Here is a 14,974-nt window from a genome sequence, read left to right on the forward strand (position 1 = left end):
TAGTAGAGTAGTAATTGTGCATGTCTTCTTCAGTTTGTGTGTATTAAAATCAATATTTCATGTGGTAAAAAAAAAAAACTTTTTTCATACTTTGGGGTGTCTTCCACGGATTAATTTGATTTCCATTATTTCTTATGGGGAAAATTAATTTGCCTTATGATAATTTCGGCTTACGATGAGCTCTCAGGAACGGATTAATATTGTAAGGCGGGGGTCCACTGTATATCAAACAGGAGGAAATGCTTTGGTATCGAGCATTGTGTGTTGTAAGATTATGAAACCATGTAACATGGTATTGTGTACACAAAAAGCAAAACACTTAAAGATATCAGGAAGTTATTGGGAATCTCAGATGATGTGGCAAGAACACTAAATGGGCATACATTATACATGGATAACTGGTAAACAAGCCCCTCAGTTAATGATTTCTTGTGAAATAGAGATGATTTTGATTAGTTTCAGGAATGAAAATGGCTTGAAACTGACCTCGAAGTAACGGAAATATTCAATTTTTGCTGATATTCCAGAGTAAACAAATCACGTAATTCGTCCAATACACATCCACTGGTCAGTCTAATATGCATTCATAAATGCACTTACATTATTTATACAATTATTACAATAATGTATAGCAGTAATTTTTTTTTTGTGTAAATAAAGATTCAAAATGGAATTCATGTGTAAAGCCAGGGAACGTAACATAAACTGAGGAAATGTTATTTTAGTGCCAGGAATGCCTGCATTGTTTATTCTGAACCCCATTTTGAAATGTGTGTGAAACTGGCCAAATTACCATTTTCTGATCACTTTACTGGGTAGCTGAAATAGTTGATTGGGCAGTTTCTTGTGCTCACTAGTGAAATAGCCATGAATTTGGTTGACTGGAACAATTATAACTGGCCTAAATAGGACTCAAAGCGGCCAAAATCACCGAAGCGAATATTGCTGACAGCCAAATTTGTGATAACTTAATTTTGTCAATTTTCCATCAAATTTCGTACTTTTTGTTTTCTTACATTCAGAAAAAGATTCTCTACCATTTCATAAGAAAAATATTTTTTTTTTTTTTAAATTCTATGACCCTGTGGACAAGTTTCAGATTGGGAGTCTAGACCCTGAAAGGGTTAAAACTCATCAGAGTTGTGAAACTTTAGTGACAAATGAGTCTTATTTCTAATGTTACAAGGGGTAAATGCTAGGTAAGTGTACACACAGTACATGACACACTACCATGGTGGAAAAAAGCCATATCCCCATTCATGCCCTCACTTGGCAGCAAAGGAATAAATCAAATTGATCCCTAAGTCACACAAATGTTTGAGATGGATGGGGAAGGGGGTACTAGAACCTGTAGAATATTCTTACATATGAAGAGTCATAAATTCCCCATCACTCTCTCTCTCTCTCTGTCGTCACACACACGCATGCACATACATACACATACAAAAGGGGGTCTATATAGAAGAGCTTCATAAGAGAGCTGACCGATGCAAAATTCAAATTCTCAGTTGCTCTGTGGATGACAGTTTGTTTGGGTTATTCTGAAGTGAAGCAGCAAAGGCTGATGAACACATTTGGTGGGATGTATAAAAAGGAATTAAAAGCGAACATTATAAGTGAGCAAGGTGACAAGTAACAAAACATTTAGGCCATGAAAAATTGGAACAAAGCAGTATGTAGGAAATGAATGTTTTTAGATGTAGGTAGAAAAATCTATCAAAAACTAAAGTGAACTATTTGGATGTGAGGCATGGGCATAGGAAAGGATGGAATAGGATAACCAAGGAAAAGAAGGGTATGGGTCATCCCAAGAAGGGTTAGAGGGTTTCCAGTAAGTGATAGGGGCTTCAGCATCCAGCAGGCTTGTGCCAGTGTTAGAGCAGGGTGATTGGAGACAGTGATTTTAGGGATTCAATGTGTTTCTGGAGTGTGAACCAAGTATTATTTACAAAAGGACTCAGAGAAATTGGTTAGCTAAACTTGTGTTCTGGAAGTGGGACATACAGTGCTTACACCCTTGAGAAAGGTGAGGATTTTACAGTCTGGAGCATCACTTAAATTATGAAGTCCACAAATTTGTTAGGACAACGAATAAATGATTGTGAATGTTTTATGGAGGGTGGAGTCACCCTACCTTGGTAGAAGACAGCTGATGACTTTTTTTTTTAAGACTACTACTGTCTGCAGCAGAGTTGATAAGATTATCATCTAGCTGTTACTGTATGTCTACTTAAACAGTCTATGGATAACTTGACAAATTTAAAACCTACTGACTGAGTCTCCTTGAAGAACTTATATAAATTGAAACTTGCAACCATTCTAAAATTAGCAATGTAAAATTTGAAGAGACAAAAATAAAAGAGCCATTAAAAAAGTTGTGAATGGCTGAGACCACATGGTGAATCTCATATATTGCCATCAAAAACATCAATTCAAATAACCTGATTTAAAACATTCTAATTGGGAGAGAGAGATGGGAAGGAATAACAACTTTAGTTTTTGCAGCTGATTTACAGAACTTAATGAGGCCATAAAGTTAATGGTCGTGATAAATGGTTTAAAAAACCAACACATTGAAGATTGAGAGACTTATGCAACATATGGGAATCTTTATTGAGGAAACATTTTGCCACACAGTGGCTTCATAAGTCCAATACAAAGCAGAAAGGTGTAAGGAGAGGAGGAGTTTGAGGTAATCAGTCCCTCAGCCTGGAGTCGATGTGTTCAGTCCATCAGTCTTGTAGAATGTACAGCATAGGGCTGTAGACGTGGCTTATATACTTGTAGTCAGTCAAGGCGAAGCAGGAGGTGGCGGCGTCATAGTGGAACCATCCACTAGTCTAAACAGGCCCTTGCCCAAAGGTTGGACAAGTTGAAGAATTCTTTGTATCAAGATCCCATGATGCTGCAGTGTCTGACAGATGTGATGAATATTTTTTTTTTTTAACTATCACATCTGTCAGACACTGCAGCATCATGGGATCTTGATACAAAGAATTCTTCAACTTGTCCAACCTTTGGATGAAGACCTACTTAGACTAGCGGATAGTTCCACTATGACCCCACCTCCTGCTTCACCTTACCTGACTACAATATATAAGCCACGTCTATGGCCCTATGCTGTACATTCTACAAGACTGAGACTGAACACATCAACTCCAGGCTGAGGGACTGATTACCTCAAACTACTCCTCTCCTTACACCTTTCTGCTTTGTATTGGACTGATGAAGCCACTGTGTGGCAAAAAGTTTCCTCAATGAAGATGCCCATGTGTTGCGTAACTGTCTCAATCTTCAAGTTAATGGTTAACAATGTGCGAGTGTGGCAGGAATACATAGCATAGAAATGTTTCAGCAGAAGCACTCAAGTTTACAACAATATAGGGTAAAATTATATTTTCAAATAAATTTTACTTCTTAATGTTGTCCTGGCTGGGACAAGTAGACCCAATGAATGCATGTTCAACATACATCTCTAAATCACTTTCAAGGGAAAGGTGGAGGTAACTAGGAGTAAAACACAATTGTCACCTATACACATGGCACTCTCACTGTATAACCCACCCCAACCTAACAATTTCCTTGGTGAATGCAAGAACTGCAAATGCACCGACCTGAAAACAGCTGGTTGTAAGCATTGTAGAGAGTCAGTTGCTCCCAAAGAAAAGTGCCAAGTCTGTGGGGAGACAGAAACTGAAGTCAGCCATGCTGAACACCTTGGGTGACTTGACAAGAACATAAACAAATCCTACCCATATACCTAGTGATACCTCCCTTGAAAACTTTACAAACAATTTGGAGGAGGACTTTAGAGTTTGTCTTATTTCTGTGCAAAACAAACAGGATCTCATGAAAAAAAATGTACTCATTACTGTAAAATAACAAAACGTATAAAGGAGGGCCTCGCTTTACAGTGGTTCGCCAACACAGCAGTTTTCAATTATATGCATTCGTCATTTATTCAGACTACTTACAATATAGTCACTACTCATTATAAGCTAAGTACGAAAATATTTTAAGGTATGTGTACTGTATATGCATTTTTTAGGCCTAGTTCTATTGCTCACTTAATATAGGATAGTGTAAACATGTTATCAGGCTTATATATGCATTTGAAAGCGAAAAAAAGGGCTATGATTTACATTACAGCGGTAGCCCGGAACCTAACCTGTTGCATAAGCGGGGTTTGCCTGTATATTCCAGTATGTATATGCCAGGTTACTATCAAATAATTTAACTGGATAAATTGTCCCAAATAATATAGGTAACACTGCAGTATAATTTCCTTAGCGGCTCACACATTAAGAGTCAACAGACTTCTTTCCATTCAACACTGTTAATGGTAAGATGACACTGGAAGTGAGCAACAGTTGCTAGCCAGATATATATATACACATGTTGCAAAATAATCAAATCATGGCCCAGAGAGGACTGTCCTAGTAAGCAAAATCATACCCACCTGGTTTCCTTTTCAGTAGGAGAGAGAGACATTCCTAGACATGCTTCACCCCCTCAGTAAAAAAATAACCAAGGGGGGTTCTGTTGTTCCTTATAACTCTGCAGAAGTGAGGCTCCATGGGAACCTTTTTGGGAGGCCCATCTCCCCCTGGGGGGTTCACACACACACACACACACACACACACACACACACACACACACACACACACACACACACACACACACACACACACACACACACAAAAAAATGGTCCTATCTTCCTTGGTCAATATACATAATAAAAACATTTTAAGGATAAGTGGTCTGAGTAAGAAATGAATACTATTTCTACCAATTTCTGGTGTAGTCTGGCCATTTTAAACTTTACCACTTTTCCCCCACTTTTGGAGATTTAATAACTGACTGTTCATTTGACTGCTTGTGAATAAATACTATATAAAAATATCAAAAGTTTTTATTCATCCTTTGGAAATAAGCCCCCAATGGAGCTTCAATATTATTTGCCTTTGAAGAAGGATGGGAAACACTTCTAGTTAAATGTTATACAACGTTTATTGTATCCATGTCTTTTTATTTTATTGTTGCCCTTTACTTTTTCAAGTGACTTTCCCAGGTCCTGATGCTCCATCTGCCGAGGAAATTACAAACAAACAGAAGTGGAGGTGCCCAGCTCTCAGCAAGAATAAGGGAAACAAACGGCAAGCATAGCTTCATCTGTTGATGCCCACCAGACATTCCAAGCTGCTGGTGGCAACAAGTTGCCAGTTTAACTTCAAGACACTTTGCCTGCTGACAAACTATTAGAAAAGCAAAGCAAATTGCATAAAAATTGCAGTCAAAAGTTCCAGGAGGACAGGCTGGTGAAAGCAACCACATCTCAAGCATCCCAAATTGAAGATCAACTGCTCCAGTGATCAGGCAGTGGCCCACAATACTGCTGTCTGTTCTGAGAACAAATGGCTGACACTAAACAAACCCATCACTAGTTCCAGAAAGCTGTCCATACTAATAAAGTTGGAAACAGAGCGAAGCTCCTACAATATGTGAAAGCTCTGAGTAAACTCCCTGTATGAACTATCATGATAGAAAACCTCTAATGAAAATCAGCTGACTTTCACCACTGCTCAACTTGTTTTTCATTACACAAAGAAGATAATCAAGGCACAAGATTATACACTAGCCAATGCACAGTGAAACATACAGTACATAGATTTGTATACAATAGTGTACCTTTTGAGTTTGTATTCATGTACAGTTAATGACGCAGCACAATTCGCGACAACGTAATTTCGTCAATTTTCCAACAAATTTCATACTTTTTGTTTTATTACCTTCAGAAAAAAATATAAAAAGGGCCAGGGATATGACTAACAGAGTAAATGTTTTAGTGACTGGAATGTCTACATTGCTTATTAATTTGGAGTGGTTGGTGTTATTACTTAATACATGTATGGAAGAGGGTAAGGTACCTAGGGATTGGCAGTGTGTGTACATAGTACCTTTGTATAAAGGCAAAGGGGACAAAAGAGAGTAAAAATTATAGGGGAATAAGTCTGTTGGGTATACCTAGTAAAGTGCATGGTAGAGTTATTACTGAAAAAATTAAGAGTAAGATGGAGAGTAGGATAGTAGATGAACAAGGCGGCTTTAGGAAAGGTAAGGAGTGTGCAGATCAAGTGTTTACAGTGAAACATATAGGCGAACAGTATTTACACAAGGGTAAAGAGGCTTTGTGGCATTTATGGATTTGGAAAAGGCATATGACAGGGTGGATAGGGGGGTAATGTGACAGATGTTGCAGGTGTATGGAATAGAAGGTAGGTTACTGAAAGCAGTGAAGTTTTTTCTTGAGGATAGTGAGGCTCAAGTTAGAGTATGTAGGGAAGTGGGAGATTATTTCCCAGTAAAAATAGACCTTAGACAAGGATGTGTGATGTCACTGTGGTTGTTCAATATATTTATAGATGAGGTTGTAAGAGAATTGAATGCACGGGTGCTGGCAAGAGGTGTGGGGGTTAAAAGATAAAGAATCCAAAACAAAGTGGGAGTTGTCACATTACTCTTTGCTGATGACACTGTGCTTTTGGGAGATTCTGAAGAGAAGTTGCAGAGGTTGGTGGCTGAGTTTGGTAGGGTATGTAAAAGAAGAAAATTAAAAGTGAATATGGGAAAGAGTAAGGTGATGAGGATAACAAAAAGATTGGGTGATGAAAGATTGGATATCAGTTTGGAGGCAGAGAGTATGGAGGTGAAAATGTACTCAGACATTTTGGAGTGGATGTATCAGCAGATGGGTCTATGAAGGATGAGGTGAATCATAGAACTGATGAGGGGAAAAGGGTGAGTGGTGCACTTAGGAGTCTGTGGAGACAAAGAACTTTGTCTATGGAGGCAAAAAGGGGAATGTATGAGAGTATAGTTATACCAACACTTTTATATGGGTGTGAAGCATGGGTGGTGAATGTTGCAACAAGAAGGCTGGAGGCAGTGGAAATGTCATGTCTGAAGACAATGTGTGGTGTGAATATAATGCAGAGAATTCGTAGTTTGGAAATTAGGAGGTGTGAAATTACCAAAACTATTATCCAGAGGGCTGAATAGGGGGTTGTTGGGGTAGTTCGGACATGAAGAGAGGGCGGAACAAAATAGAATGACTTCGAGTATATAAATCTGTAGTGGGGGGAAGGCCTAGAAAAGGTTGGAGGGAGGGGGTAAAGGAGGTTTTGTGTGCAAGGGGCTTGGACTTCCAGCAAGCATGCATGAGTGTATTTGATAGGAGTGAATGGAGACAAATGGTTTTTAGGACTTGATGTGCTGTTGGATTGTGAGCAAGGTAACATTTATGAAGGGATTCACGGAGACCAGCAGGCCGGATTTGAGTCCTGGAGATGGGAAGTACAGTGTCTGCATTCTGAAGGAGGGGTGTTTATGTTGCAGTTTTATACTGTAATGTAAGCACACCTCTCGCAAGAGTGATGGAGTGAATAATGATGAAAGCTTTTCTTTTCTGAGCTACCCTGCCTTGGTGGGAAATGGCTGTGTTAATGAATAATAAAAATAATTTTTAAATTGGCATTTTTAAAAATTTTGTGTGAAATTGGCCAAATCACCAAATTCTGATCACTTATAGGGTAGCTGAAATATAGCCTTTTATTACTTTCAAATGCATATAAAAGTCCAATTACATGTTTACACTATTATATATTAAGTAGGCAATAGCGCTAAGCCTAAAGAAATGCATATACAGTACACACAATTACTTACCTTAAAATAATTTTGTTCTTAGCTTATAGTGAGTGGTGAATACAGTATATTAATTGTAGGAAGTGTAAATAAATGAAGAATGGGTATAACTGAAAACAATTGTATTAGTGAAGCACTAGAGAGTGGGGCCATTGAATGGGCCATTTCTTGTTCTCAATCCATAGAAGAGAAGGCACATTAGTGAAATAGCTAAAAATTTGATTGACTGGAACAATGGAATTGGCCTAAAATATAATTCAAAGTGGGCAAAATTGCAGGTGCATAAATTGTGCCAGCATAATTCCCTAAGTTTTCCATCGAATTTTGTACTTTTGGTGACAGTACCTTCAGAAAAAGATTCTCTATCATTTCAGAAGATTTTTTTTTTAAATTTTGGACACTGACAGCAAGTTTCATTTCATGGGTCTGGCAAGTGAAATGGTTAAGGATGAATATCCCCTACAGTGGAAAAAAAAAAAAAAAAAAAACTGGCAATTCTCATGCAATTTTCCACATCTTACCTGTATACGTTGGTTTTTTTTTGTGTTCACAAACATAAAAACTAACAAGTGGGGCAGGTTACAATTGGTCATCGAATAAATGAAGGAGCATCTGTCCAATATTCCACTTAACATCAAAAGTGTCTGCCAATCGTACCAAGCCCCCCCCCCAAAAAAAAAACACTTCAGAAGACAAGTTAGTTTGTTTGTTTTGTATATTTTATTGTAATCTATAGTGCTTATGTATTACACTAACAGGCTTGTATATTTTATATTTCAGGTGTGTGTTTTATGCACTTGTATGTTTTTATTATTAAGACTAAGTACTCTTGGAAAGAAGTTCTAACAGAAAACTGACTAGGGGTGCCATGGAATATATGACTTGAGGGTGCCATCACTGAAAAATGGTTGAGAATCACTGCCATAACCCCATTTTCCTCCACCCTTTGAATAAAATTTTTAGTAACTCTACATCTTCTCCTAATCTCCTTGCTACAACTTCACTGCATACTATTCACTCCACACATTGCCCTCATACATGACATTTGCACTGCATTCAACCTTCTCCCAAATGCAACACTTAAAACATACATTTAACACCCATTTAAGTGTTGGTACCTTTATACTATGGAACATTTCCTCTTTTGTCACTGACAATAGTCTGTTTCCACAGATGCCTCAATGCACCACTCACCTTTTCTCCTCTCGTCAACTCTATGGTTCACCTCATCTTGCATAGACTCACAATTGCTGAGACATCTACCCCCAAATATCTAAACACATTTACTCTTCCATAATACTACCCTCCAGTCTGATATCCATCTCTCACTGCCTAAAATTTATCACTTTGTTTTATCCTATATTCACTTTTTATTTCCCTTATTTAATACATTCCCTCAGATCCATCTACCAACCTTTACAACCTCTTATCAGAATCTCCTGTGTCACTGGAAAAAAAAGCAACCGTGGCAGACCCCACTTTGTATTAGACTCATTATATTTTAACCTTTTCACTGTCATGACTCCTGAAAATAAGAGCTGACAGTAACACAATTTAAAAAAAAATTCTGGAAAGGTAGAGAATCTTTTTCTGAAGATAATGACAACAAAAACTGCAAATTTTCATGGAAAATTATGGAATTATATTGTGCAGATGCAAAGTGAGCAGTCTCAATTCAATTTACACATCAGTGATTTTGCCCACCAAGTCCTATGTCAAGCCAAATCCACTTCTAAATTCAACAGAATTCCTGGTTATTTTGCTAGTATTCCTTCTGTTCCACTGACTTGAGTGCAAGAAACCCTCCATTCAATATCAAAACTACCCTAAAAATGTGCACATAAGTTGGTAACTTGGCCATAAAAAAAAAAAAAGCCAATCACATTAACCCTTACAGGGTTGGAACCCAATCTGAGAATTGCTCTCAGGGTCGAAGAATCATCCCCCCCCCCCAAAAAAAAGTTTTTTTTCTTATGAAACAACGGATAATCTTTATTCCGAAGGTAATGAAACCAAAAGTACAAAATTTGATGGAAAATTCACGGAATTATGCTCTCTTTGCAGCCTCAGTGGTATTTACGCATTGGCGATTTTGCCCACTTTAAGCCCTATTTTGCTAATATTCCTTCTATCTACTGACAAGAAACTGCCCATTTACCTATTTCAACTACCCAATAAAGTGATCAGAAATCAGTAACTTGGCCAATTTTACAAAAAATTAAACAACTGCCAGTTTAGAAACAGGGTCCAGAATAAACAATGTAGACATTCCTGGCACTAAAACTTTTCCTCTGTTCATTAGTTACATCCCCAGGTGCCTCCTATATTACACTTACTTTCCATTTTGAATTTTTATTCACACAGAGAAATAGCAAACATCGAACTAGAGCTAAAGGAATCCTACTGGAGTCAAGAATCTCGGGAAGAAACTAAAAGCCATATATGAAATCGAAAGAAACCCCAAGTATTTCTTTTCTTATGCCAAATCAAAGTCGAGAACAACATCCAGTATTGGGCCCCTACTTAAACAAAACGAGTGCTACACAGATGACAGCAAGGAAATCAGTGAGCTACTCAAGTCCCTATGCAGATGTAATATACACAGACTTTGCAAAAGCCTTCGACAAGTGTGACCATGGTGTGATAGCGCACAAAATGCGTGATAAAGGAATAACAGGAAAAGTTGGTAGATGGATCTATAATTTCATGACAAATAGAACACAAATAGTAGTAGTCAAAAGAGTAAAGTCTGAGGCGGCTACAGTGAAAAGCTCTGTTCCACAAGGCACAGCACTCGCTCCCATCTTGTACCTCATGCTCATATTCACATAGACAGGGATATTAGCCACAGTGCCGTGTCTTCCTTTGCAGATGACACCTGAATCTGCATGACAATGTCCTCTATTGAAGACAGTGCAAGGCACCAGGTGGACATCAACCAAATCTTTAAATGGGCTGCAGAAAACAATATGAAGTTCAATGATGAGAAATTTCAACTACAGTGGACCTTCGCCTAACGAACGCATCGCATAACGTTAAATCCGCCTAGCGATACATTTTAACGCAAAAATTTTGACTTGGCTAGCGCTAAAAAATCGCTCGATGCGATTCATTCGAGACGTGTCCATGTGTGGCCTGAGCCTGCCTCACTTGTTCCGTAGGTGCCAGTGTTTACAAGCCAGCCACCACGATCGCTTCCAAGCATACAATCGGAACATTTCATATTATCACAGCCTTTATAGTGATTGCACCTGCAAAATAAGTCACCATGGGCCCCAAGAAAGCTTCTAGTGCTAACCCTACAACAAAAAGAGAGGGAATTATTATAGATATGAAGAAAGAGATCATTGTTAAGTATAAAAGTGGAGTGCGTGTCTCCGAGCTGGCCAGGTTGTACACAAAACCCCAATCAACCATCGCTACTATTGTGGCCAAGAAAACGGCAATCAAGGAAGCTGTTCTTGCCAATGGTGCAACTTTGTTTTCGAAACAGAGATCGCAAGTGACAGAACATGTTGAGAGACTGTTATTGGTGTGGATAAACGAAAAACAGATAGTAGGAGATAGCATCTCTCAAGCGATCATTTGTGAAAAGGCTAGGAAGTTGCATGATGATTTAATTAGAAAAATGCCTGCAACTAGTGATGATGTGAGTGAATTTAAGGCCAGCAAAGGTTGGTTTGAGAGATTTAGGAATTGTAGTGGCATACATAGTGTGATTAGGCATGGTGAGGCTACCAGTTCGGACCACAAAGCGGCTGAAAAATATGTGCAGGAATTCAAGGAGTACATAGACAGTGAAGGACTGAAACCTGAACAAGTGTTTAATTGTGACGAAACAGGCCAGTTTTGGAAGAAAATGCCAAGCAGGACCTACATTACTCAGGAGGAAAAGGCACTCCCAGGACATAAGCCTATGAAAGACAGGCTTACTCTGTTGATGTGTGCCAATGCTAGTGGTGATTGCAAAGTGAAGCCTTTATTGGTGTATCACTCTGAAACTCCCAGAGTGTTCAGGAAAAACAATGTCCTCAAGGCTAATTTGTGTGTGCTGTGGAGGGCAAACAGTAAGGCATGGGTCACTAGGACTTTTTCTATGACTGGTTACACCATGCATTTGCCCCCACTGTGAAAAATTACCTAATTGAAAAGAATTAGACCTTAAGTGCCTTCTGGTATTAAACAATGCTCCTGGTCATCCTTCAGACATGGCAGAGCGACTTTCTGCGGAAATGAGCTTCATTAAGGTCAAGTTTTTGCCTCCTAATACCACTCCTCTCCTGCAGCCCATGGACCAGCAGGTCATTTCCAACTTCAAGAAACTGTACACAAAAGCTATGTCTGAAAGGTGCTTTGTAGTGACCTCAGAAACTCAACTGACTCGAAGAGAGTTTTGGAGAGATCACCTTAGCATCCTCAATTGTGTAAACATTATAGGTAAGGCTTGGGAAGAAGTGACTAAGAGGACCTTAAACTCTGCTTGGAAGAAACTGTGGCCAGAATGTGTAGACAAAAGGGATTTTGAAGGGTTTGAGGCTAACCCTGGGAATCCTATGCCAGTTGAGGAATCCACTGTGGCATTGGGGAAGTCCTTGGGGTTGGAGGTTAGTGGGGAGGATATGGAAGAGTTGGTGGAGGAGGACAATGAAGAACCAACCACTGATGAGCTGCTAGATCATCTTCGACAGCAAGAGGCCACACCTGAGGAAACTGCTTTGGAGGAGGGGATAGAGAAATTGAGGAAGTTGCCTACTTCAAAGATTAAGGAAATGTGTGCAATGTGGCTTAAAGTGCAAACCTTTTTTGATGAAAATCACCCTCACACAGCTATTGCAAGCCATGCTGGTGACTATTACACTGACAATGTTGTGAAACACTTTAGGAATGTCATAAAGGAAAGGGAGGTACAGGCCTCTATGGACAGATATGTTGTGCAACAGAGGTTCAGTGACTCTCAAGCTGTTCCTAGTGGCATTAAAAGAAGAAGGGAAGTAACCCCGGAAAAGGACTTGCCACCTCAAGTCCTAATGGAAGGGGATTCCCCTTCTAAACACTAACACCATCAACACTCTCCCCTCCTCCCATCCCATCAATCATCACCAGATCTTCAATAAAGGTAAGTGTCATGTAACTGTGCATGTCTTCTTCAGTTTGTGTGTATTAAAATTAATATTTCATGTGGTAAAAAATTTTTTTTTTGTTCATACTTTTGGGTGTCAGGAACGGATTAATTTGATTTCCATTATTTGTTATGGGGAAAAATTAATTCGCCTAACGATAATTTCGCCTAACGTTGAGCTCTCAGGAACGGATTAATAGCGTTAGGCGAGGGTCCACTGTACTGTGATAATGGTAAAATGACGAAATTAAAATTTCATCGAAGGATAAACAAATTCCAACCACACAATAGAGGGAAAAACTAATGTCAAAGACCTGGGAGTGATCATGTCAGAAGATCTCACCTTCAAGGACCATAATATTGCATCAATCGAATCTGCTAGAAAAATGACAGGATGGATAATGAGAATCTTCAAAACCAGGGATGCCAAGCTCATGATGATACTCTTCAGGTCGCTTGTTCTATCTAGGCTGGAATATTGCTGCACATTAACAGCACCTTTCAAGGCAGGTGAAATTGATGACCTAGAAAATATACAGAGAACTTTCATGGCAGGCATAACTGAGATAAAACACCTCAATTACTGGGAACACTTGAAGTTCCTAAACCTGTACTCCCTAGAATGCAGGCAGGAGAGAGACATGATTATACACCCTTGGAAAACCCTAGAGGGATTAGTACCAAACTTGTACATGAAAATCTCTCTCAATGACAGCAAAAGACTTGGTAGACGATGCAACATCCCCCCAATGAAAAGCAGGGGTGCCACCTGCACTTTAAGAGACAACATAATAAGTTTTAGGGGTCCAAGAATGTTCAACTACCTCCTAGCATACATAAGGATGATTACCAATAGACCCCTGACTGTCTTCAAGCAGGCACTGGACAAATACCTGAAGTCAGTACCTGACCAGCCGGGCTGTGGTTTGTATGTTGGATTGCGTGCAGCCAGCAGTAACAGCCTGGTTGATCAGGCCCTGATCCTCCATGAGCCTCAATTTTGTGGTGCATTTAGCATGATTTTTATGGTTGTATTTTAGGCTTCTTGGTCTCATATGATAGAATGGAAGATATATTACAGAACTGGAGACGATTTTGATTGCTTTCAGGACTGAAAGTACAGTGGACCCTCGATAATCGTTATTTTCGGAAATCGTAACGTTATTTTCGTCAAAACACTGGCTCATGAATCGTCGTTTGACTCACAAAGTTGTTCGTCCCAGACGTGTGCACATGGCTCCAAGGCGCCTCGCCCTCCCATCCCAGTCAATGTGCCATTGTTTACCAGTGACAGTCCCCTCACTTGTTCATATGAAATAATTGATAATATTCCATTCATTTCAGTGCTTGCAACTGCTAAATAAGCTACCATGGCTCCAAAGAAAGCTCCTAGTGCCAGGCCTTTGGTAAAGGTGAGAAATACGATTGAATTCAAGAAAAACATCATTGAACAACATGAAAGTGGGGTACGTGTGGCTGAACTGGTCAGGATGTATAAGAAACCCCATACAACCATAGCTTCCATCGTGGCCAAGAAAAACGGAATCAAGGAAGCCGTTGTTGCAAAGGGGGTAAATATGCTGACAAAAATGAGATCACCAGTACTCGAAGATGTTGAGAAGTTATTATTGGTGTGGATAAACGAGAAACAATTAGCAGGAGATAGTCTTATGCAGCTGCTTATTTGTGAAAAGGCTAGGCAGTTGCATGACAATCTCGTAAAGAAATTGCCTGCAATGAGTACTGATATTTGTGAATTTAAGGCCAGCAAAGGCTGTTTTGAGAGATTTAAGAACCGTAGTGGCATACACTGTGTGATAAGGCATGGCAAGGCTGCAAGTTTGGATAAAATTGCAGCTACAAAATTCGTAAGTGAATTCAAGGAGTACATAGAGGCTGAAGGACTGAAACCTGAACAAGTGTTCAACTGTGACGAAACAGGCCTCTTTTGGAAGAAAGTGCCAAAGAGGACCTACATTACTCAGGAGGAAAAGGGACTGCCAGGACACAAGCCTATGAAAGACAGGCTGATGCTCATGTTCTGTGCTAATGCTAGTGGGGATTTCGAAGTGAAGCTGTTACTAGTGTACGATTCTGAAAATCCCAGTGTGTTCGGTTAGTAAATTGTGTGTGTTTTGGAAAGCTAATAATAA

At 39.3% G+C, this 14,974-nt stretch overlaps 1 protein-coding gene across 11 annotated transcripts in view; it reads right to left on the bottom strand.

The window, feature by feature from the left end:
- Window positions 1–14,974, bottom strand: part of Hrb27C (Heterogeneous nuclear ribonucleoprotein at 27C) — a 367,211-nt gene that overhangs the window by 26,503 nt on the left and 325,734 nt on the right. For 6 of the 11 annotated variants that reach the window (XR_008407579.2, XR_008407578.2, XM_053781454.2 and 3 more), the window contains one exon: window positions 3,615–3,676. The exons of the other annotated variants lie outside the window; for them this stretch is intronic. Coding sequence is in view for 4 of the 6 variants with exons in the window: in XM_053781449.2 (XP_053637424.1) it covers window positions 3,615–3,676 (62 nt within the window). In the remaining 2 variants the exon portion in view is untranslated. The remainder of the gene's footprint in view (window positions 1–3,614; window positions 3,677–14,974) is intronic. 11 annotated transcript variants of the gene reach the window in all.

Source organism: Cherax quadricarinatus, chromosome 53, assembly GCF_038502225.1.
Source record: "Cherax quadricarinatus isolate ZL_2023a chromosome 53, ASM3850222v1, whole genome shotgun sequence".
NCBI lineage: Eukaryota > Metazoa > Arthropoda > Malacostraca > Decapoda > Parastacidae > Cherax > Cherax quadricarinatus.